Source organism: Hoplias malabaricus, chromosome 1 (assembly GCF_029633855.1).
Source record: "Hoplias malabaricus isolate fHopMal1 chromosome 1, fHopMal1.hap1, whole genome shotgun sequence".
NCBI classification, from domain to species: Eukaryota; Metazoa; Chordata; class Actinopteri; order Characiformes; family Erythrinidae; genus Hoplias; species Hoplias malabaricus.
In genome coordinates, this window is record NC_089800.1 from 11,445,921 (window position 1) to 11,471,974 (window position 26,054).

The 26,054-nt window shown below is 40.5% G+C and overlaps 1 protein-coding gene across 3 annotated transcripts; it reads right to left on the reverse strand.

Moving 5' to 3' along the window:
* Nucleotides 1-9,454: 9,454 nt before the first annotated feature.
* On the reverse strand, nucleotides 9,455-22,943 carry tfap2a (transcription factor AP-2 alpha). 3 transcript variants are annotated; one of them, XM_066676544.1, is made up of 7 exons: nucleotides 22,865-22,943; nucleotides 17,114-17,533; nucleotides 15,678-15,729; nucleotides 13,979-14,204; nucleotides 13,253-13,371; nucleotides 11,722-11,863; nucleotides 9,455-11,056 (listed from the first exon to the last, which is right to left on the reverse strand). In XM_066676544.1, exons 1-7 carry the CDS (start codon nucleotides 22,895-22,897, stop codon nucleotides 10,768-10,770), a joined length of 1,281 nt encoding a protein of 426 aa, XP_066532641.1. In that variant the 5' UTR covers nucleotides 22,898-22,943; the 3' UTR covers nucleotides 9,455-10,767. The 3 variants fall into 3 exon arrangements, with proteins under 3 accessions (XP_066532641.1, XP_066532634.1, XP_066532652.1); XM_066676537.1 differs by lacking the exon at nucleotides 22,865-22,943 and adding an exon at nucleotides 20,373-20,459; XM_066676555.1 differs by lacking the exon at nucleotides 22,865-22,943 and adding an exon at nucleotides 18,309-18,912.
* Between the last annotated feature and the right edge of the window lie 3,111 nt (nucleotides 22,944-26,054).

Consider the following 26,054-nt stretch of genomic DNA (forward strand, 5'->3'; position numbering starts at 1 on the left):
ATTGGCTGATTCTTTCCTTCACGATGTGCCATAGGAGACAGATCTGAACTGCTGACAGCTCAGTCAAACACATTAATCTATGATGGTGTAGCACATACAGAATGAAGCCTGACATTGTTTAGCTATAATAACCCTGGATTTTCCAGAAACTGATCTGAATCTAGAAAATGGTCACTGATGCACCCCCTATACCACAAGAGATGTTGACTTTGGCGCCTGTTGCTGATAACAGTCAGGATGGTGTCATTCATCACTAGCATGGAAAACACAACATTACTTTTTCATGCAAACGAGTTGAAGCATGGACTCTCCTGAGCACAGTATCTACTGTACTTTGGACCATCTGAGATGAGCTTGGGCCCAGAAAGTTCTAGAAAAAAATCTTATCTTATTGCATTTTTTTTTAAATAGCCCAGCCTTTCTGGAAATGTGATTTGTATAATATTGTGATAATGTTTTGTATTTAAATATCTGAATTTGAAATAAATCTTTCATGACAATATTGAGAAAGAAATTTGGTCTTGTTGCTTTGTTTAATTTAAGGGAAGCACCTTCAAATATAATATTGTCTTTAAAAGAATCTCCTTGAGAGAGAGAGAGAGAGAGAGAGAGAGAGAGAGAGAGAGAGGGCATCCCTCAGCTCAGTAGTGCCCTTCTGGTGTGTGATGGTGATGACAACAGTAACAGGATGCTGAGGTAAACCACACACACGCAGCACGCGCGGGTGTGTGGGAGACTGGAGTGCGTTGTGTTTGAGTGGGAACAGATCCACTAACACCTGGATTCAGCACAGTCCCTCTCTATTGAGTTTAATTAAAGCAGAAATAGAAAGTTAGCAAACTCACACTGTAGCCCTGATTTCGTGTAAAGAGATCAAAACTAAAATGTGGCTTTAAATCGTTTAAAACCGACCGTCAGAGCTGTCCACTGACCGAACAAACGCTTTAACGGGACGTTGTACAGAAATCATAAAGCAAACGGTACAGAATTGTATTTTCTCAGATTAATTTAAAACGGCGAGAGGGTGTACGTTGGTGGTGTAGTATTCATGATTTATATATTTATTATTGTATTACTGTTATTATTATTATATGAATGAAGATTTTCGTCAGTGAAAACCAAGTGCCTAACCTTGTTAATCGTTCTGTGGGGTGTGATATATGCCTGAAGTCTTATCATGAGGGAAATAAGCGGTTAGCACCGTGGCTAAGCATTTCCCTTTTTGAAACAGACAGTCAGGGTTTCTCACTTCTTCTGAAGTCAGAAATCCTGCCCCAACGATGAACGGGATTGGTTTATTTAAGAACCAATCTTTAAAAGAACCAATCCCGTTCATCTTGGCGGCAAGGTTTTGAAGCTCCAGGTGACAACGTGGACGGCTGAGGGACTAAGTGAATATCCATTGACCTGCACCAACCGCGTAAAGGCGTCACATCTAATATAATTTTAGCGCTTTTTATTTTTGCTGGAAATAAATTCTGTATTTGTTATTCTGATGAACAGAGGCGAGTTTTTAATATCGATGTCAGGAAGACGACTTTAATACTGTTGTTGCGATTATGATTTTGTTTATTTTTATTTTTCCAATTCTTAATTGTGATTATAAACTACGTCATTACCACAGCTCGTAGTTTCTAAAGGTGGAAATAATGTATTGGATCTCACTTCAAAAACCTAGTAACAAATTACTAAATGTTGTTTATTGTTAGGGGGAGTACTATAATAAGATTGATTAAATGCCTTTAATTTATATTTGAACTACTGAGTGCCATTCTGTTGTGTAATAATGTGTTGTGTAGATCGTTAAATACGAAATATATGCTGTGTTTTTTAAAACTTCGAGTTACAAAATCCTTATTGCGTGGTTTCTAATTTTTTAATTAATACACATATGTTTTTACTAAATACACACATACATTTTGTCTGTTTCGATACAAAAAAACTGGATTCTTACAAAAACATATCATTGAGTTCCTTTACCGTGTGTATAAACTGGTCTGAATTTGTTTTCGTGTCCTTTATTTTCCTCGTTTACACACAGTCTGATCTGCTGTAATTTAGCCGGAGAGATAATAAACAAACATAAATAAACGTACATTAAAGTGCAATAAGACAGAGTGTTAGAGGTGTATTAAGGGGGTGGGGGGAGTATAGGGGGTGGGGGTGAGAATAAATAAATGAATGAAATGAAAAGTGCGTTGGCGAGGCCGTCGGTGTGGGTTGATTAGGTATGGGGTGGAAAGCTGCTCTCTTTCAGAGTAAGTCCTTTATCAGGACCCGGCACTGGCGTAGCCCGCAGCTACAGGAGCCCCGGGGCTACGAGCGGAGAGAGCGGCCACAGAGCCCAGCGGAGCCCACAACAGCAAATTACAACCCATCAGAACCCACCACTGCCCATCACAACCCATCACAGGCCATCAGCAGCAGAGGATGAGGAGGAGAGTCTATCAGCAGCTGTGCTGATAGAGCAGATATCAGGCACATGAAATACTGGTCTTCTCTCGTGTGAAATCATCACGTCTATTAATTCAGCAAGACAACCTCTCTCTGTCTCTGTCTCTGTCTCTCTCTCTCTCTCTCTCTCTCTCTCTCTCTCTCTCTCTCATCCCTGAAAAGCTGCGATTTCTAAGCAAATGGTCCATTTTACTGTAGTCATTATTCATCGTTGATTTACAGAAAACAAGGCTGAGGGGGCAACGCGAGTTCAAAAGAGCTGCAGTTTTCTTGGAGAGTGAACTAACCCCTCTCCTCGTCAGGAGCTTTTGCAGTTATTTTTCAGTGTTTAAGCGATTCCTTGTTTACATTCAGCACAAGAAAGCAGACAGATACTCAGCACAGGAGCACCTCTTATGTCAGTGAAAGTGTCGAAATCAAATCTCAGAATTCGGACCTGGTCTCGATTTAAAAATTCACTTTCTGTTTTGTTCAGTTTTTAAATACATTCATAAATAAATAGAAAGCAATTATTTGCGCTTTCTCTCTATCTCTCTGTATATATATATTCATTATTATTATTTAAGGATTGTAATTATTAATATATATATTATAATTATTATGTTATTAATTACAATAATAAAAATAATAGACGAAAAAACAAATAAATGTTTTTATGTTATTTTTAGCTGCCATTACATTAGTAATTGTAGCTGTCTTGTGATATTTAATACCTTTTATTCTTCAGATAAATACATGGGATAGTAAGTAATAACTATTATTATTGTGTTTATTATTATTATTATTACCGATTATTTAATTTCTTTCGACTTGACGATAAATGTCACAATTGATAAAGCATCGCTAGTTGAGTGTGCGGTAAAGAGGCAAGCTTAAAGCGGGCTTTGGGACTGATTACCATGCATTAACCCTATGCAGACCTTCAAGCGTGTTACTGGGTCACCATTGCTGCGGGCGCTCCCTTCCTATAAAGTGCGATATCTCCAAATAACAGACTGTGCAATGGGCCTGACCAGCGCTGAAGTGAGCCCGGGCTGATCTAACAGAGCCTCATCTTCACAGGCCGCTGCGGACACTTCGGTGTTTAGATTCAGGGTGAGAGCCAAACGCAGGTGAATATTCAAACAACAAATAACGCTGGGAATCGTTCGCGTTCCCTGGCAACGAAACGAAGTGGAGGACACGACCATTTGGCGACCCCACTGACCTTAATCTAGAGGAGCCTCGGGCGTTTTTGATATTCATTCTGAGAATCCAATCAATCCGAATATGTCAGTTATTTAATGATGTTCACGTCCGGGTGGAGCCACCTCTGATGTGTGGAATACGTGTGATCGTCACTAAATGTAGACAAATTTGTTACTTTCATCAACTTTGAACGGTGCGAACGGTCCCGGGTCTGTAGCAGGAAAAGCAGGACGGTCAGTAAAGGAAACGGAGCCTAAAGTTCACCTGAATGTCAGGACATCACCGTCCGGTGCGCAGGGAGGAAGATGGAAATCAATAAACCCTTCCATTAGATTCATCTTAGCGGCGTTCTGACGCAGATAAGCGAGTTTTCTTATCATTTGAATTTCGTTTTGCTCTCTGTAGACAACACTGGCTCAAGGCAATGCATCGCTTCTCAGTAGGGCACTGAGGGCATCTCTCTCTCTCTCTCTCTCTCTCTCTCTCCCTCTCTCTCTCTCTCTCAGCATTCATTTCATCAAAAAGCCCTGTGACCACATCACATTCATTCATAACCGCGTATCGCGAGATTTCGCTCTTGATTAAAATTAGAGGCGGAACAAGAAAAGCCCAAACGAATAAACAAGTAAAAGATTGAATATTAAGGCGAGTTGTCCTCTCTTGTGTGTGTGTGCGTGTGTGTGTGTATGTGTGTGTGTGTGTGTGTGTGTGTGAAAGAGAGCGAGAGCAGGTTGGCTTTCTTTATGAAGCGTGAAGCGGTTTGTTAAATGTTCACATCATTTGCGGGGTCTAAGGTTTGATAAAAAGAGACAGGCCTCAAAAGAAGTTGATTGAAATGGCGTGTGCCTGGCTGACGGGAGCCAGCCAGGGACAAAGCCCTGCGAAACCATGGCCACTCGAGCAATTATTCCTCCACGCTGAATTTGGATTAGTGCAATGGAAAGAAGCATATGTTTGGCCCGCGGCGACTCTCCCCCCGGCTGGCGGAGGGAGAGAGAGAGAGCGAGAGAGAGAGAGAGAGAGAGAGAGAGAGAGAGATAGCGCTCCAAAATGGAATATTAAATATATTAAGCAAAAAGAGAAACAACACCACTGTGTAGCATTAAAAGAAAAAGAAAAAAAAAAAACGAAACTGAATAAAACTTCCACGGCTCTGGCGAGGACAGTGAGGTCAAACAACAGAAACTTTCAGCCAGGTTTCTTCCAGACAGAGATGAACCCTGACAGAGAGTTTAAGATCACAAACAGTGCCTCTAAGTAATGGCACATTGCAAAATACTGTCTTTCTATTTGTAACAAGAAATGTGGTTAATAAATACACCATAAATAAAAACAATTAAATAACGCTCTCTGTGGGAAAACACAGTGTTTTTTTCCTAATAAACAACTCGTTCGTTAATCACAATAGAGCTTTGATAATTCTTGTATATTGTGGATATTACATTGTTATAAATGTTAGAGTTAGATACAGGTATTTAACGTCAGGATTACAATATCAATGTAATTAGTAAGAAAATATAATGGCGTTGGCATAATAATAATGATAATAATATATTTTTGTTGTTGTTGTTGTTGTTATTATTAGTCATTGTTGTATTTCTTCACAGCTATATTCCATAACGAACATTGGCGGTCTCTACCTGTACACTTCCTCGCGCCCGTTTGTTTATTCAAAGCCATGTAGCGTTTTCTAATCGATTGCCGTGTGTGTGTGAAGTAATCAGGGGCGATTTGGTGGAGTCTTTGACCTCTGCTGCCTTTACAGAGGCCAGACCTGCTCACTCGGGTGGGGTCAGTAATGAGGGGGGAGACCCCAAAATGATGAGGCCTTGAGGTTAGGTGTCGGAATACAATTAGCCATTTTGCGCTCCATTGAAGGCTTATAGAGGCCCGTAATAGGTCCATCACTGTGCCTAAGATGTCCGAGCTCTCACTTGCAAGACATTCCTCCATGTCTCCGTGCCCCTCTTAACAAGCCCGAGACGACTGTATCAGCGGTGCTAATGCTGGGTTCCTGAACTACACCAGTGTGTTAATTCTTGGTGTGTTTTGGCTTATTCACTCAAATGCACTGTGTCCGTTGCTTAAACGTGTTGACTACCACGAGCTGTTAGAGCGGAGAACGACGTGAAGGAGTTGCTTACGAGTGTTTTCGTATTAATGTCGCATTACCTCGCGAAACCCGTTAGACAATAAGTAGACAAACGTATCTAGCGCCGCTGTGCTTTATTTCGTTCCACTTCATCCGTTACAGCACGTTAGCCAACATTAGCCCGCGCGAGGCGTTGACATTTGGCTAAAATCATTTTCTGTCAACGCTGCTGAATATGTCGCGTTTGCCCGCTTTAAATTACTGTTCCCGAGACCATCCCGAGTTATTGAGTTTGAGTCTGGTGTAATTAAACTCGGACTGGAGTTTCAGAGCAGGGCCATCATAACGGGGCAAGGGAGGAGAGAGAGAGAGAGAGAGAGAGAGACTGTCCAGTCTAGGTGAGTAAATAATTTCTCCCTCTCTCGCTTGCACGTGATTATATATCCGTCCAGTTACTCATTCAATTTCTCGTCATCATTATCTCGCGAGATCTGAAATCGAATGTGTTGCAGCACAACTCAATAAAGTTACAAAAAAGGCTAATGGTTTTGGAAGAAAGGAGCAAAAATAAATAAATAAAAATACACACGTTAATTATTACAGTGGAAGGATGTGTAATTGATACAGCGCTTTCCCGCGCTTTGACTGAGTGAATTAACCGAATTCAGCAGGGTATTGCGATTCGCTCGCATTTCAGGACGCGCTGCTTTTTTCACACACGCCGCTCTCGCTGCCAGGCATTGTTATGTTAAACTACTGCTAGCAGTCGAAATAAAACTACAGTGAGTTGAAAAATAATAATAAAAAAAACTACACGTTTCTGCATTTAAATGGATTGATTTTTTTTTCCACGAGCTCTTCTTGGATGTAAACAAAGGACCAAAGGGTTCAGCAGAAGCATTCCATTCATTAAAGGAAAATTAATAGACTGATATGCATATCACTTCTCACAAAATCGGTCTGTCTCTGTCTCTTGCATTCCCTCTCTCTCTCTCTCTCTCTCTCTCTCTCTCTCTCTCTCTCTCTCTCTCTCTTTCTCTTTCTCTCTCGTGCACCAACACGAACACACACACACACACACACACATGTACGTTGGCACACAGTTGCTTTTGATAGGCCGCTATTGTGATAGTTGCTGTTTCGAATGCTTTCGTTTCGCTCACAGAAGAGGGAAAATCATTGACCCTCATTTATTAAATGACATTAAGTGCTAATGACACACACGTGAGGGAATTCCTAATTGCAGTCTACGCTCGTATAATGTCTGACAAACGGGTGCTTTACGATTTTTCTTGTGATGGTACACAACCCAAAATGGATCCTTTAAGAAACAACAGGGTCCTAAAGGTTCACTTGTTTATCTTAAAGACGCTGTGAACTAAAAGCAATAAAAGCGTTCACAAAGTCACAAAGTAAATCTGTATCCTTTCTTTATATAAAAATTAATTAAAATGCCTTGCGTCAATACAGAATATGGTACAACTGTGTGTTAAATACTGAAAACAACTTTGAGAGTATCGCCCTAGTGACGTCAGGGGTACACCCCCAGCGACAATTTCGAACTATATATATATATATATATATATATAGTCTTGTTTATACCTTTCAAAATCGCCTTTCCATTCTTTCTTTCTTTCTTTTACAGCCCTCCCTCCATCCCCACACCGCCAGCGCAAAAGGGAGCAGCCGGGTATCCCTCTCTCTCTCTCTCTCTCTTTCTCTCTCTCTCTCTCTCTCTCTCTCTCTCTCTCTCTCTCTCTCTCTCTCTCTCTGCGCGAGCCATTGCGCCCGAGGTGAGGATCCCACACGCAATGTGAGATGAAGCCAAGCAAAACAGTCCTGACAGACAATGGCTCTCCTCACCTGCTGCCGCCCTCTGCAGCGCAGTCACAGCGCGAGCCGCTTCAGACCCCCAAAAACGAGCAGCATTGTCGCGAGCTACAACACACAAACCACACAGCTTCCACATCACAATCACTGAAGGGGCATCACAAATAAATAGGGTACCCACATCCGGAAACAGTGTGGTCATTCAAACACCAAATGGCCTTCATGTGATTAAAAGTCAGGCAAAATAAATAAATAAATAAATATCATGCAGGAGAGCTTTGAAAGAGTTATGTAACGTAATGCATCATCTTTGAGATAATAATTGATTTTTTAATGTATTTATTTATGGGTGTTTTTTTTTTTTTTTTTTTTTTTGCCCCCATCATCCCGTTTCTCACTGTGTTACATTCATTTCCCTGACAACAGCGACTATCCAGGGTGCTAACGACAGAGGATGCTAAGAGCAGGAGGGTACCCTGTTTGCAGTGACTACAATAAAACATTCAGACTTATCAAGATTCTGAATTTAATCATTCTTGATAAACTACCAGAACTACATGTTTTGACAATTAAAGCGATCATATCCTCTGCAAAAAAAAAACAACACAAACATTTTATTACATACTTTGTATGTTTGAAATATTTGCATGTGTTGTGATGTATTAAAAATTATAAATGCAAAATTAAACAAATATTCTGTGACCTCCCAAGTGCAAAAAAAATAAAAAATAAAAAATAAAAAAACAGCGATCATGCATTTAAAATGTACAAAAGTGTAAACTTTGGAATTTGACCATACACATGTGCAAAAAAGCAGCACGTGAGAAGTTAAGTCCACGCGGTTTTGAGCTGGAAGGCTGTCCACACGCATTTCCCCAAATGTTAAACTGAAGATTAAAAAAAGGGATGTGTACCTCCATAGAATCGAGCCTGTCGGCGGAGCTTTCGTCAAACTCCGCCAGAAAGAGCACACAGACCGAAGGGAAGAGGGAGTAAGGGGGCATTGGGGCGGGCGCCTGAAGATGGACTTGGAGGTGCCTGCTATCAATAAACAATCCCACTTTATTGGAGCTGAAGTTATGCAACGGCTCGCGCTCCTACAGCACCGCTACACAGAAGATCTGTTTAGTGCACGTGACTGGACGCGGAAACAGCAAACCACCCAGCGACCCAACAACTGACCAGAAGGAGCGCAAAGGAACCAGACCAAAACACGACAGAGCAACAGCAACCATTCATTCACTCTGACATTCGTCCAGAAAGAGAGCCTGTCTTTTTTTTTTTTTTTTTTTGCGAAGTGGGACTCGCCCAAAAGCAAGCGGTGTGATCAAATCACAACTGGGTTATTACATTAAATCATCACATATTTTAGCATAAGCCGACTGGAAGGACGTATCAAAACAAAGTGGCGCCTAACCGCACACCGATAAAAGTGTGGAAATGGCGAAACGCACTAACCTTCAGCGCAGGGTTCTACATCTGACTGATTTTAAGAGCCGTTTCGCTCCAGGGCTCAAACAACACACGCTCACTTCAAACAGGATTGAGAATTCATTGTTTTCTGTGTCATTTGGCTTGGTTAAAAAAAGCAAAAAAAGCTCCCTGCCATATTTGAATGATCCCGTGCTCTGAACGAGAAGTTGAAAGTAAGTTTTTATTATTGTTATTATTATACTTGAGGGAAACAATAGGTTCAACTGCTTATTGCATGGAGCAATCGTCGAGGGAGAGCTAAACCCAATTACAGAAACCGTGCTGAATAAAATAGAGAGAGGAATAGAAACGAAGGAAAGAAAGAAAGACAACCAGCAAGACAGGAAAACACGGGCGCAGCCAGAGCACTGGAAACACACAAAAGAAGGAATAAAAAAAAAATCGACATGAAGCGTATCAAATATTTATTTTTTTTCCTGGGCAACAAATGACTATAATACATTGACAGGCATGGGAACTATTGCCAGCACAGGCCTATACAATACAGATAAAACCGCCTCCAATTCGACATTGGACATACATCAGATGGTCCCAAATGATTTTTTTTCCTTGAAATTTTTCAAAAAAAGTAAAGATTTCTGAGGACAATAGGCTATCCATTTATTGCTCTTATGGTGCTTTGAGGGAAGAACAAGAGGTTAAACGTATTCTGATTGGCACAACACTTAAAAGCTCGTATAAAAACAATAAAATAGAAACACAAAAACTAGTCTTGTAGGGGTCTGTCTTGGTCGTTTTCTCTTTTTTTTCGATTCAAAAACTTACGGAATGGCATCAGGATGATATATAGAGAAAAATGGACGTTTAATTCTATTCAATTTGTTCACTTGCTTCGATGACGCCTCAAACATGCTACAAGAGGGCTGAGGTGAAATATCCGAGAGAGAGAGAGAGAGAGAGAGAGAGAGAGAGAGAAAATAACCCCCAAAACTTCTGTTTTTCTAAGAACCATAAAACCACATGAAGAACTAAGCGAATATTCAAACCCACTAAAACAGGAGGCACCAGATAAATAAAAAAGAAGTTTCAACAGACGCACCATATTTACAGTTCCCGTTAAATTACACATAAATAAATATATACATACATGAACACAGATTCCCTCATATAACCGTGAATCGTGTTGAAATTTTTCGAAAGTTCAAGTTGGTCGCTCAGAACTGAAACGTCTTGTGTCTGTAGTCATGGCAATGGAACTGTGGAACTTTGTTTTTTTTTTTCTTTCAAGTTTATTATTCGCAATACTGATAGAAAATCATCCTCTTTCAGCTTCGGTGTTAGTCACATGGCTACAATCGCGGATTGAAAAGGGGGTGGATAGACTTCAGCCCGTTGCATCTCGTTGTAAAAAAAAAGAAGTCATTAAATGTCCTCTTTGTGGCAAATCTGGATTTCTTCTCCTTCGCTCGGGCTCCGTTCTGTCACATCGCCATTTGATTTGGCGGGTTTTTATTTTTTTCTGGAGAAACAGATCCTCCGTCGATTCCAGGATTCAAAGAACTCAAACATTTTCAAATCAAAGCTGGGTGGGGGTGGGGGGTGGGGGGGTAATAAGTGGCACATCTGCCGTCTTTGTCACTAGTGGGGTTTTGTTTTTGTTTATTTTTTTGTTTTTTGTTTTTTTGTTGTTTTTTGTTGTTGTTTTTTTTGTCGCTATGTAGGCTACTTGTAATATTAATAATGTCGTTGGCCTGGACCTTGGCTGGAGATCACTTTCTGTGCTTCTCGTCTTTGTCTCCGCCTTTAGTGCCAGACTCGGAGTGGCTGTTGGGGTTATTGTTGAGGTACATTTTGTCCATGGCTTTAATGGCCTCGGTCAGATAGTTCTGCAGCGCGGTCACTGCCGCGCACACGGCCGGCGTCCCGAAGCCGTGAGAAATGAGACTGAAGTGGGTCAAGCAGCTCTGAATGCCGGGTTCCAGGATGGGTTGCGGGCGAGAGTTCCCCAGAGGAGAGCGGTCCTGGGACAGCAGGTCGGTGAACTCTTTGCAGATTTGTCTGGAAGGAGACACAATGCAGCAAGCGTGTGAGCTTTGGGGTTGGCGGCGTCAAGAAAATGTCATGAGTTTGCAGAGCACTAAGTGTCAACATTGACCTTAATCAAAGCTGAAGGTTCGGCATAAAAAAATGCATTAGTAACACTCTCTCAAATGTCCTCGAATGTGTCGTATTCCCTAACCACTAAGACATACGCTGTCAGGTATTAACCAGGGAAGCAGAAATTCACTGACTGCCGTCAATCACTGAAGGAAACTCCATCAATGGGTTTCTGATCACCAGTTCTCCTATCTTTACAGGGCCTCTCTTAGAGAAGGCATTGATATTAGGCCTCGACTTCCAAGAAGCTGTTCACTGTTCATGTTCCAACTTGACTTTGCGTGCCTTACACTGGATATATATATATATATGTTTGCCATTAGGGATCGTTGCTAAATCCTTAACCAAATATCACAAGCACGTGAAATTAACGCCTGCACATGACAATTGCTAAGTGAACTGTTTTGCAAATGCCAATAAAAGCCCTGCTGCAGTCGAGCATATCTATCAACTTGTGTTTGTGCTGAAGTGAAACAAACCAATAAAAATATGCGGTGTGGTTGCAAACACAGCAATGCCTCCAATGCACTTTCTGACATTTTGAAAAGCAAGAGTATAGCACTTACTTCGTTGCCAATAACATGTTTTTTCTTTGGACTTGTTCATTTGGGTCGGAATGCTGACGGTTTACATATTCAGCTACTGCCTTGGCCGGGAACTCGGTCTCACAAACATAACCGAAATCTCTGGCCAGATGCACGGCTTCGCCTAAGAAGGAGAAAATTGGGTTGAGTGTGTAATATATGACTTGAAATTACTGACATCAAATACACAGCAATTAACACCCTTATTCAGCACATTTATCATCTAATTAACGTTCTCGACCAAAGAACGGAACAACCTTCCATGGCCAAAGCCCAAACCGTCTCAATCAGCTCGTTTTTCAGTTGTCGTTGGAGAGTATTATCAATGAGCATTGCCAAAAAAAAGATATGCCAGCAGGAAAATATCAGAGGAGCTATAGAAAGTTTAAAAACGTCAGTCAGACACCGTGATATTGATTCGCGGTCCCCTTTAACGTTATTTGAAGCTGAGGAGATTGTTCTACTTAAGAAAAGCAATTTCAAACGGCTGCAAGTAAACCTCTATTTCTGACATACTTCATCCCTGAGAATCACTGGCTCTAAATACGGGCCTGTCCTGTTTTTTTTTTTTTTTTTGGTCTTTGGTTTTAATTTCCTGAAACAGTTGGGTTTTAACTTCAGGCCTTCCTTTCATAAGTCTAGGCTCCGGAAGGACGCATGCGCCAATTAGCATCAAAGCCCCAGTCCAGTAAACTGTTTTCCATAAAATGGAGCGGATCATAAACAATAACAGCACTTCAGCAAGCTACTGTCCCTTAAACCAAATCACCCCCCGTCCCCTCCCTCAAACCCCCACCCTGCGCTTTATCGTGAAGGAATCATACATTTCTTCAGGCTCATTACCATACAAAACCAAATCTCAATGAAGCACGATGAATATTGCATTCGCTCTTCAGCGACAATGATTAACAGGAGCCAATGAACCGTCTCGGGCTTTCACCTTTAAAGCCCAATGGCACACCAAATATCACCGCGCGAAATAATCACCTTCAACTTTGCAAGCAAAATGGATTTATTCAACAGCAATGGCATCCTCGCGCGCCCACATAATTAACTTTTTTTATATTTTATAAAAGGCTTACAACAAGTCATTCTTGTGCTGTGAAAACGTTATGTACTCTGTGACTACTAAATCACAAAATAATAATAATCATAATCATAATACAAATAATAATCCTCTGGGTTCCATCTTTGAGCCATCAAACTCACGTCACCAAATTCTACGCATGCACCACAATAGGCACCAAAAACATGTCACATTTTAGCCCCCAAAAGCAGGCATACACACACACACACACACACACATAATAATATATATATATATATATATATATATATATATATATTTTTTTTTTTTTTTTCCCTCCCTTCCTTGTATTGTTGCTAGCGGGCTCAAATTCAATCCAAATTACACGGTTGGGCGCCTATGCTGATTTCCAAAGGCCCCACGCAGCAGCATTAAGCACCTGCTTTTAGCGCGTACCGGAACTCATACACTCTTAATGCGCCTTACCTTCCACCAGTGACGTCAGCAGGGTCACGTTTGCGGCCTTGCGCCTTCCTGCCGGTAAATTTAATCCGATTTTATCAAGTTTCTCTCTTAAGGATCTTCCTCCGTTTTTAGATTTCGCCCTGGTTGTGGAAACACACAGAACACAACAGAGTTAGCCACTGTACGTTCGGGATCTACAGCTCATGTCATTACATCCTAAACTGGCCTAAAGATGAAGCATTCAGTTGTCTTTTCAAGATGGTAGTCTGTAGGAGCCAGTGCATTGCCCCAAAATGTTGCAGTTACACATCGTGCAATGCCCAGCTTCCTCCTGCTTTAACCTTAACATTCACTGAGAGTTGGTGCGGTGGGATGAGTTATATGTTGTGTGTATTTCATTGCTTTGCAATCCTCCGTGACTGTCAGTGGAAGCAAAGACCAAGAGTGTTTTTTGGAAGTATGCACCATTGGTTTATCCTTTTTTAAAAATCTAAAATATTTGATGTATTTTTTTCCTTATTTCTTTACCATTAAAAATAACACACGTCATAAAAGGCCTGAAATGGACTTGTGTCTTTAAACTGCAATATTGTGGCCTAGACTGAAGTGTTTACTTCAAAAATCCTAACGTGCCCATTTTAGCTGTTTAGACAGCGAGGAATTGGTTGGTTGGATGTAATTATTGGTGACATTTGCGGAGGGGGGTGGGGGGGTGGGTTAGAGAAGAAAAAGAAAGCAAACGCTCACCTTCTCAACACTCCACCGAGCAGAGAGGCGTTGAGGCACTCGGGTGGCGAGAGGCGTCTCTGCACTTCTGCTACCGTGACCTTGTACTTTGAAGTGGAGCTGAGGAGGGACAGCCGGCCAGGAACCGAACAGAAAACCTCGTTTGGATTGACCACGCCGCCGAAAAGCCCATCCTTATTTATAGGGATGGCCGACACGTTGTTGTTTTTGGATAAAGAAACCGGACCTGAAAGAGAAAAGGACACGATCATGTGGACCTTCAGTCTCATCAAATGGCCACAGAAACTGGGGGAGGGGAATATGATGGGGGGGTGGGGTACAAAAAATGATGAATTGCCGTGCACCCAGACAGAATATGGAGTAAAATTATGCACAGCATCTCGTCGTAGGCCTGTGGAATCAAAGGCAATATGTTCTTATCGGAGGGAGGGGGTTTGAGAAAAAGTAGCCTGGTGAAAGAAAAATAGATACGATAGCACTGGCTTTTCATTCAGCTCATGAATGTAACTGCTCAAATGTGCCTCGGGTAATGAAGTGGCCCAGCCATCAAAATATTTAATATTAGCGCGATGGTGACTGCAGAGCAGGCTTAGAGAATATGACAGTGGAACGTGCGCGGGATTTGCTACGATTTGGACGCTGCTTGAATGACCCGCCAAGGGGGGCAATGAAAGAAACTGCGCATCTGTAAACAGTATGTGAGGCCCATGTTTGATTTGTCAAAATTTCATCACAGACAGAAAAAAAAAATCTATGGAGTCTCTTACGGTCATTTCATATTTAAATGGAGTTCCTAGGAATAAAATACAAAAAAAATAAAAACGAAATAAAAATTAATAAAATATTAATAATAATTGTAAGACGAAGAACGCGGCTTAGTGTTTCGTTCTAGTCACATATTTAGGACATGACTGCGGCTAATCAAAAGTAGACTAGACTATAAATTACCTTTCACTGTTGTTTTTCTTAGACCTCATTTCTGAAATAGCCCAAACTGCTTATTACACATTCACAGATTCTCTCTCTCTCTCTCTCTCTCTCTCTCTCTCACACACACACACACACACACACACACACACACAGACACACACACGCGCGCGCGCGCGTTTTAGAAGGCCCAAATCCGCGTGTTGTTTCTTTGCAGGCTTCTCGTTTCTGTGCACGGTAAACGGGGACAAAGGGCCGAGCGCATTTGGATAGATCACTTGTGACATTAATGGCTCAGCGGAGGCTAATAGAGACAATGGCAGTTAAGCGAACTCCGGAGATTGCTAATATAACAACAAATTACAGAGTAGATGTGGAAAAAGAGAAAGACAGACAATCTCAATACTCAACGTGTCGAAATTAACAAACACACTGAAAAACAAGTGTAAGCTCTGAACTCACGCTCCTGCGAAACCAGGAGACAAAGCCCCGCTGCACGGAATATCCGTGAAATTACAGATACATTCCAGCAGAATTAACGGACGGTGCTCCTAAATGATGTGGCCATGTCCTCGTCCTGCGTTGTGACTGTCATTTTAAATATAGTCCACTCGTACATTAAAGCGTTCCCAAACAGAGCATTTATTAAAAACAAAAGTAAAAAATAAAATAAAAAAACAGCGATGCGAGATTTGGGAGCAGGGATGAAGGGGTCTGACGGGGCTCAGCGGCCAGTTCGGACACACAAGAGGTTTAACCAGGAGCCGCTTACCTTTCTTGATTACGGTCTGGTCAGGGATGTGAATTCCTTGATCCTCAACGTGCTGTAAGAGAGTCAGAACAGCACATTAAAGGCGCGAACACAGAAAAAAAAGACCAAAACCTCTGCTTTCTTTGTCAAAATTGGATTGCTAAACAAACTATGAGTCCTCCCACTGCATTATCTCATCACAATTTTTGACAGTCCACTACGTACACACGACTAGTGGCTAGCGGCGAAAATAAATAAATAAATAAATAAATAAATGAAATAAACTATTTGGGCAGAAGAAATATAAACAATTAATACGTGGAGAATAACAGTGATGCTCTTTAAAAGATTGTTTTATTTAAATAGTCTAGACACTGTTTATTTTATTATTTTTATTATTTTTCCCCGTTTCGCTTGCCTTGAGATAAATTCAATAAAATGTCTCTTTAAGCGGTGAACACATTAAGTTAGTCCTGCGCAAAAAGGTTCCGGGTGGAACTGACGACTTCGCCTCGATATTTCTCTTCGCTTGACTCTTTTCACTGGGAAGACTACAATTAAATTACGAGGCACAAGAAAGTGGTAACAAGGTACGGGTCACGTCCAAAAATAATAATAACAGACAGTATTAAGTAGAGTGTGCAGTACAGTATTCTCTGTTCCCAATATGACGATGCACTTCATCCAAAAATTAATCCACGAAAAAATACATTGTGTTTTTCAGTTTTTCTTCCTGTCTCTCTCTCTCTCTTTCTGTCTGTCTGTCTCTCTCTCTCTCTCTCCCTCTTACGAAAACGCACGCCTTCCATTTAAAAGTGAGTAAATATGCGTGTGGCTTTTGTAAAAATGATTAAATAAATAAATAAAAACAACCGTCGCCATAGGAATTTCTAACTGCAAAAAAAGAAATATTTCGTAAAACGAAAATAAAATGTGACATTCCAGAAAGAGAAAGAGAGAGATCATTTCCATAAACTGTAATTCAACAGTACAGCGGTTTATGGCACCATTGATTTGGCAGGAATACTATTTTAATTGCCGCTTGGCTGCTGCAGTACGCTGGGAATCCTTAAAAAATGCGTCGACTGTTCCAATACTGAACCATGTTTTTTTTATTCACTCAGCACATTTTAAACGCTCCAAATAAAATACTATTTACTTCATTTATTTTAAAATGTACTAGCAGTGCACTTGAAATACTTTTAAAACGTCTATAAATTGCTGCAGATATTTTAAAATATAATAATAATAATAATAATAAAACATAAATCCATTTTTAAAATGTTGCAAAAACATAATTCAAACACAGCTTTAAAAACGTTTACAATCTACTCCCAATTCACAAACATGTCAAACTCGTTCCATATATAATACTACCAGCATCTGACTGAGATCCAACATATGGAAATGCCTACACTGTGCGCGTGGCAGTATTCGTCTCTGCGGGCGCTCGTTACCTGTACGTCATCCAGAGAGTGCGGTATTCCGTGGATGGGGATGGAGTCTGAGAGGCCGGTGTCGAGGCTGTGTGCCGAGGGCAGCAGCACGTCTCTGCGGTAGTCTCGGCAGAGCTGGTGCGGCAGGCCGCGGTGCTGGTGCAGGAGGGCGCTATCCTGACTCTGCCGCTGACTCGGCCAGCCGGGGTGCTGCGGCTGCGGCTGCGCGTGCAGTGGGTTGATGGAGTATGGGTCGTTCACGTGTGAGTAGGGGTCCTGAGACTGCGGGTAGATGGGCTGGTACGGCGGTGGGAAGTAAGGTGGCTGGAAGTCCGAGTTTGGCGTGTGGGAGAGCGGCGGCGCGCTTGTGTATGGAGACTGGCCCACACCGCCCAGCTGCGGTAACCGGGCCGTGCCGTTACTGCTGCCGTCATGACGGTCCTGCACCAAAAAGCCAGAGAGAGAGAGAGAGAGAGAGAGAGAGAGAGAGAGAGAGAGAGAGAGAGAATATTAAAAACTGCACAAATCAACTTAGAACCATCTTTTTGCTCTAGTACTTTTTCGTAAACTCATTCCTATTAATGCTCTTTAAGAACACAGTTTTAATGAAGAAAATAATATGATACCCCCCTCAATATAATAATAACAATGGTAATAATAGTAATAATAACCACAAATCAAGTACACTCATTAAATTAAGTTGTTTGGTAAGTTCTTACTGTATTTTAATATTTTACATTTTTAGAGTTGCAATGGCTTCTGGGAAAAAACAATGAAACATTAAAAAATTAAGACTATAATAACGATAATAATAATAATGATAATTGGTTCTTCACGTGTTCTGTGATAAAGGAGATGTTTCAAAATGGAAAACTTTTAAATAAATATTTAAATTCATAAACTGTTCATTGTTGTGTTTAAAGGGTTTTCGCTCATTTATTGCTACAAGACAAAGACATTTTTTAAAATACATTATGGAACCGTTTTATATGAAAATAGCTTCCAGTTTAAACAAAACCGAGTAAAATACCGTAATTAAGAGCTCAGCTCCAGGAAAAGAATGTTCTGATGAAATAAGGTGCGAGTATCAGCTGCACGAGGGGGTAAAATGGTGCTAATAATAATACTAATACTAATAATAATGGAGTGAAAGAAGAAGAAAGTGAGAGCCCAGAGCCCTGCTCTCTCTCGCGCGCGCGGCCGGAGGCTCACTCACCATCGCCGAGAAGCTGTGCACTAACATCTGAACAGATTTCCGAGCGTTTCCGTAGAACGCGAGCAAAAAAAGCAAGAAATCAGCGAGGACTCGAAGCGAGAGTCGGAGTTAAGAGCCACCGCACCGGGGCACAGCTTTAGTTCAGCTCTGCTTCTCTTTCTTTCGGTCTGAGCGTCGAGGTCACGGAGTCCCAGTGTTTCAAATACGAGAAGAAGGAGCAGAAGCAGCGGAAGCACGATAATCCATCAGCGCCTGGGTCCAATTCCCAATGTTCTTCATTTGTTGCAAACCAGTACAAAACCAAAAAAATGAAAAAAGAACAAAAAATAAAATAAAGGATTTTTGGAACAAAAAAAAAATCTTGGCGGATCGAGCTTTTTTTCTTTCTTTCTGTTTTTTTTTTGCAAGTTTCTTAGATCCACGGTTCCATCGCCTTCGCTCTCTCAGTGAGCTGTTCCCTCGCTCGGGCGCATATTTAGCAAAGAGTGCTACCTCTCCCTTTCGGACTCCTAATAGCAGATATTCATGACTATTAATATTACACGAATACTTAATAAGGGAAGAATGGTCGGAAATCGAGCGTGAAGCGAGGAAGCAACTCAAGGCAGACTCCGCACTAAATGACGTCCATTGAATGAGGAATCAGTATATCTAATCAGAGATGGGGAGAGAGAGGGGAGTGGGTGAGGGTGTGTGTGTGTGTGTGAGAGAGAGAGAGAGAGAGAGAGAGAGAGAGAGATCCACGCGTCTGACGAATCAGAGAGAGGAGGAACGTTTTAAAGGTTCGAGGGCGAGCAAAAAAGTGAAAGAACGACAGAACGACACAAGGGGGAGAGGAAGACTAAAAGACGAGGGACGGAGGAACGGAGGGGAAAGGAAACAATGCGCACCGACTGCTGTGAAAATACGGTGATGGCTGAAGGCTTTCCGTTCGTCATGGTTTTGCTGCAATTGCTCTCTCTCTCTCTCTCTCTCTCTCTCTCTCTCTCTCTCTCTATTTTTCGTCGTTTCTCCCCGCGTGGCCTTATCGAGTTCCTCCCACAGAATCCAGCCTCATGGCTCCACAAACAGCGCGCGAGAGAAAAAAAAATGGCTCTCTGAACACACAGCTCCAAACTTTACGACTCTACGTTCACTGCACACACAAACACACCCCTCCTCTGTTCGGGTCGTTCACACGCAGCCAATCCTCCCTCGCTCCTGTTTCTTCATTTTTTTTTTTTATTTAAAGGTTTAAAGTCCTGGTTGGAATCAAACCCCCAAACATTCACAGACTGCAAACGGACAACACCATAAAACAACCACAACACAAGCGCCCAGCGAGTCGTGGGAAAGGAGAGGCGAAGTTTCCGTGCGGCGTGTGTCCTCCAGAGTCGAGAATAAAAAAAAAAAAAACACGTCCGACTGGCTGCACAGGTCCAGTCCACTCCACTCCACTCCACTCCACTCCACAACAAGTCCGCAACTCCACAACAGCACCGTCCAAAACTTTCCCCCCTCCCGAGATAGTTATATATCGCATCTGAAAAATGTTCATCTACAGCACGCCACAAAATACACTGCTGCTTTTTAAACAGTCAATTTAGAAAGTTTATTTTTATTATTAATATTATTATAAATAGTAATAATAATAATGATGATAAAATAATAATAATAATAAAATAATTTAGTTAAAAAGCAGAAGGCACAACTTCATGCATTTTTCTGCTTTTCTAGTGTTTAATAATGTACCTATTTATTATATTTACCTTTATTTAATTTTATGGAATATTCAAAAAATATTGTCATAACTATTTTATTATTATATAATTAATAATATATATTTTATTATTTGTGCTATTTTTTAAATACAGAAAAATAACAGTATATGCCATATATCTATATTTATTTTATGTTTATTAAAAGTGAAATGATGGAAACGAGTAGCACATGCATTGTCAGGAACATATCTGAAATACCTGTCTTATCAATAATCATTTTTAAATATATATATATTCAGCGATTTTTTTTTTTTAATAAAAACACCAGAAGTCCTTCTAAAGAGAAGAGAAGCTGCTTCCTTACCTCGCAGTCTTCATATTTAATGTTATCAGTTAATTTCCAGAGCATTTTCATGGGTTTGTGGAGTGAGAGAAGCGCGTCTTTTTGTTGGAGTTTTTACACTCAGCTGCGCACAGCTCAAGATGGCAGGGCTTTGGCTGGCTGAGCAGTGCGCGCGCTCAGATCTCCCTCTAATGGTGGAAGTTAAGAGGCTCGAGCAGAGCTGCAAAAAACTCCCTCATTAGCATACCAGACTGATTCTCATCTAGCCAACACCAATGAACACACTCAGGTAAAATAAAAAAAAAACAGACCCACACAGACACCCGCGCTCAGAGCATCGAAGTGTATCGAAATGTTTGTGGAGCTTTGTTTTTCCAACGAACAGAGGCACAGTCTGTGACTGATATCACCCTTATAACAATTTCACATCGTTTCAGCTGCAGTGGTATGGAGCTTAATACAAGTCCCGCAGAGCAGCTCCTCAGACACTCAGATCTGTGATGGGCACAAAGAAGAAACTAAAAAATCAACTTGAAAATATGTCAAATGTGTTTTTTTTCCCCACACATTATTACATCAGTGTCATTACTGACGAACACGTTACAGATATGTGCTAATAATTGTGCTGCTGTAACGTGTTTTATTTATTGTACAAAAGAAATGAAGTTAATTAAAAGGACAAACTTCCAAAAATGTGTGAAAAACAAACTCTCAACCGGAACCGGATAATGTTACAGTAATGAGATCTGAACGGGCTTTCAAAGACAATTAAACATAGCAAATGTAACAAATAATTAAGAAAGAAATGTTTAGAAACCTGTAACAGTTATCCGCGTGCACGGGCTGTGGATAAATACTACGAAAAGTGTTTTTTTTAATTAATAACAACTCGTTTTAATGACATTTTTACCTCTAAAAAAAAGCGTAAAACGACTGGCTCAGAGCTCAGCCGTGGAACACGGAGCTATGTGTTTTTCAGCGGCTCAGGCTTGAGGAAAGATATAAAAGAGCGTAGTGACAGCTCTCCAAACTAAGATTCTTTAGCATATCACTGGGCCTTTTCTCAGTGCAATGCAAATACGGCATGCCTCTACGTCGCCACGGACACTTTGTTGGCGCACTGATTACTTAAACTGTTGTTTTAGGCCCATTGAGCGGCTGAGCCCGCGAGCCGCTGCTGTCACTGTTATGCAAAGAGGTCGATTCTCGCGCAGGTACAGGAGCTCAATTGAAAGTCGCGTTTTGGTGATGTCAATAATTAACACAACAACGTGCGGTCGTTAAATGTGAATGAGGGAGTGGACGAGAGAGGCTTGGCCCCGAGACAGCGGCGACACGAGCACAACGGGATCCCCGCTCACGACGCACAGACGCAGAGGCGACAGGTTTAAGGCGTTGGTCTTCTCTGTTTCGTCTGCTCTCGTTTCTTTGGAGACAACTAAAAAGCCCTTTAAAAAGGGGGTAGTTGTCATTAATGAGAGGGCGACGTGAAACCGGCTCTCAATGGAAATCAGAGGCAGAGGAAAGTGCAACAGAAGTTGGATGGGAGCGTGTGAGAGTGGGTCTGTGTCAAAAGTAGCAGACTGTGCTCAAACTGTGGACATTCTTTGGCATGTTTCACGCGCCCGATTCGCCGTTCGTGGTGGGAGAATTCCACACAATCAATGCAAAATATAATTCAAATAACCACCTGCATACTTCACAACAGGTAACAGGCGACTGGCCACTGATCGGTTTCAGAAAGCTTTTCACACAGAATCACTTTAGGATCATTTTATTGTGTAAGTGTAATTAACTGTGTAAGTAAGTGTTGACACTTTTTACACACTATCTCTCCTGTGGCTGAGTATAATACGTTTATTATTATTATTATTATTATTTAGGTTTTCGTTTATACACTGAATTTAGGTTTAAAAAAAACTAACTTTTTAATACGTACTTTTTATTAAGTAAATAATTCAGTAAATAGTGTATATCTGTATTTTGTGTTCATATGCACTATACACATTTCATTCATATTATATCCATTATATATATGTATCTATATGACTGTACTCAGTCATTATAATACAGCGTAGAAGTGTAATACAAAAAAATGAAAATCAAATTCAACAACTAATAACTGTTATTATTGTTAATTACAAAATCTCGTAACTAAATTCCATAACAAAAGTTTTTCAGCGAATACTCCTGTAGTTCTGGTGGTGGCCTTGTTTTGTTTTGTTTTTTTTTGCCCCGCTAAAAGGGCCTTGAGTCAGAGCTGTTTACAAATTACAAACCGCCATTTAGCGATTCACGCGCTCTCAGGTCTCACTTAATAATATTAGACCCCATAGTATTTGCTCAAAATTTGTTTGAAAATGAACGCATCGTTGTTGTTTTTTGGGAGAACTGTCAGTGACAACTCAGCACTGAGTAGTGTGCCACTCGTGTGTTTAAAAGTAAAAGCACACACACACACACACACCGAGACACACAAACACACCTTTATGACCCAAAGGAATATCGCATACCTGCCAATCTCCCATTTTGCCCACAGTTGACATGCTCGAGTCTTCTCGCTGGAGAGGCCGGATCACGCGTCGTGCTATCTCATTTAGGCTCCTGTCCTTAAGCTAAATTCCACGTTTTACCTGAAACAAATCTACTCACCTGGTCCTAAAAGCGGAGTGCCACCTCGCTGCGCATGCGCACTGTGTTGCGTAAGTGAGGCTGAGCTACACGCGAGAAGCTAAAACCACTCCTGAGAAAAGCTTCCCACTCTCCTGCTTTTGTCAACACACACAGCGCCATTTCCACAGATCCAGATCAACATGTAGCCAGCGGCTTATCGCTGCCTTTATTTAAGATCTATGTTTGATTAAGGAAGCCCTAAATGTACTTAATGTAATACATTGCTTGTGTATTTAGTATTTTCTCTTGTCGGGTTCCCATTTTTGTGTCTGTATCAGGCCAGTGTTAATACCTTACTGGCGAAACCGATATGTATTTTTGAGGTTTTTGTGAATGCAAATGTTCAAAAACCGACAAAAGCTGTATGTACCTGCCCTTAAACTCTCAGTAAATATGTGCTCCACATTATTGTCTGCACCGTTGTCTGTTGTAAACGCGTTGTTTCAATAACCCCGAGGTTGTCACTGAAGGGTTCAATTTTACTACAAAATAAAAGCTCTGAAAACTTATTGGTGAGACAAATACTGTCTGTCCAGAGAGAAAGGGAACGAAGGTTGATGACTCTTTATGTAAAGTATATTAAAGTATAACGCAACCTGAGATAAAGTGTAAGGAAAACTCTTTAAATGACCACTAAGACGATTTTAGGATGTGAAATTGTCATCTTAAGCAATAAACTCGGAGTACAAATTAATGTTATTCATATATAGGTGCATAATGAAGACAAAGACGAGGATTTGATTTTAACAAAGAGCTTTGTAGTTGAACTAATTTAGCCGAATAATCTAAACCTGCTCCAGCTCCGGCCTAAAACTCAAACTACAACCACGATATCAATATTCTTAATCCTCAACATATGACTTTACATATTCCACTGAATCCTTCAAGCTGTGGTCACCTTCACTGAGCTTCTGTCTGATAACTTTCCTCGTTTATTTAACGAATGTCTGGCTGCCGAACAGCACCTTTAGACCCAACAGTCACTGCCAATGAAACGATCTCTGTCGCCATCTTTTGGCTGATTGGGGAATGGCAGAGACGCTACACATTCCAAAATACCTTCAAACCTTCAAAATAGCATCTAACCCTTGGCTACTGTTTTTTTTTGTAATCAATGTGTTCATGCAGAGAACAAGCCTTTTTTTGTTTTTGTTTTTTTTTACATATTTTCCAATTTATATTGAAGTAACTACTTTTACTAGAAAATATTTGATAAACATATTTATTAAATAAACAGCAGTTGGAATCTTTGGCACACAATGTTTATTTTAGGTAAAAAAAATAAATCCATCTAATTATAGCACTTTTCTCAGCAGATGTATTTACATTTTTATATGATATTTACCGTGCTTTTATTTTAGTTCTGAGGAAGCCCTCACACTTATAGACAAAAGCTCTTCCCTGTAGCATTGTTTTTAACATATTGAGATTATAAAATATATTTAAAAGAGAACATATATAATTAAAAATTAGGACATAAAGAGTTAATTTGGAACGGTGCACAATCGTACACTTTCTGTTGTTGTGGTCTTATGTGCTATTTCCTCAGCTTTGTCACAACGCTGTACTGATATTTTGTTAAATTAAACGGGAATTCAATTCAATTTATAGCGCACAGCCGTTTGAAAGCTTAATTTGTTATGAACTCGGATTAGTTCCGAAGGCCTGAGTTTTTCTATATTGCCGATCCTCTGGCGCCATCTACCTGTCGCGTTTAGAATTGACCTACCTTTATTCGCAGACAACAAAGTAGTTATTCTGAACGTTAATATGTCCTCATTGTACTGCTTGGAGTTGTGGCGGTAAAAAAAAACGCGTACAAGGAAACGTGTACTCATATGATTTTAATGTATAAATATGAACTATAAATAATAATAGTACTAAAATGTAAATAAGTAACTATTCTTGTCAACTTCTGTTTGTTTCATTTTGACAGATAACGAGGGGCTACCGGGGTCTTAAAGCTGTGATAGTGGAAATGCTGTGGATGTTTTTTTGTTTTTTTTTTCGTGCCAACTGCACAAACAAACCTCTGAGTGTCACGTGACAAGCGGCACGGCGGCGGTACTTTTGACGCGTGCTGTGCACGTCACTAGTTTCAGTACAGCGACTGTTCATAATCCAGTAGTCTTCTTGAGTGTACATTATAGGGCAATAAACATATCAACAAAGAGGTGTACTTCAAATTGTAGCAACAAAAGTGAAAACCCTGGCCTTGTATCATAGACTAATGGCCTGATGTGGCAGCAAGTCATGTTTTATTGTTGGATTTACAACTACAAGCAATGCTTAAATGTAATCTTCATAAAGTTTATTTAAGCAATATACAAATAATAAAGACTTTTGTGGCTGGTTTTCTGAGAAAACACAGGGCAAACAGAACATCTGCATGTATGTGTGTGGAGGTGTGAAAACATGACCGAATGGCTTCAGTGGTGTGAAATCAGCATAAACTTAATTCCACATAATTTACTGAGGTTTCATCACAAAAACAAATCTGACCAGTCAAAAGAACATGCTCTGAACATTATAGAAAAACAGAAAATCCCACTATTATTATCAGAAAATCACACTTTCTTTAAAGTTTGTATTTTGTGGTTCTAAAATGGGCAAAATGTGCATTTTATGTGCATTGGTCCAAAAGTAGGTTGTTTGTTTGTCTTTGTGTGTGTGTGTGTGTGTGTGTGTGTGTGTGTGTGTGTGTGTGTGTGTGTGTGTGTGTGTGTGTGTGTTTGTGTTTCTATATTTTTAAAACCTAAATAATCAAGCCACTTCTCAAAAGAATAAAAAAATGCATTTAAACTTGGCTTTCAACTTGATGTCACTAAGTATGTGGCAGCACCTCTACGGAAAACACTTTCTCACATCTCTGCCACCATTTCACCCTTACATCAATGGCACCACTTTTATTATGGAGTGGTATATGCAGTAATCTATATATAATAAAAGAGCAAGTGATGTGGCAGGGAACTGCTAGTTAAATGATGGTCTCTTTAAAATTGACGGGTGTATATATGTATACTATATACA

Excerpts from the sequence above, each read along its gene's own strand:
- tfap2a (XM_066676537.1), bottom strand. The coding sequence starts at position 20,423 with ATGAAAATGCTCTGGAAATTAACTGATAACATTAAATATGAAGACTGC. Across the intron at positions 17,534-20,372 it reads TTAAATATGAAGACTGCGAG|GACCGTCATGACGGCAGCAG; the intron begins GTAAGGAAGCAG and ends TTTTTGGTGCAG. Across the intron at positions 11,864-13,252 it reads GCTGACGTCACTGGTGGAAG|GCGAAGCCGTGCATCTGGCC; the intron begins GTAAGGCGCATT and ends TCTCCTTCTTAG.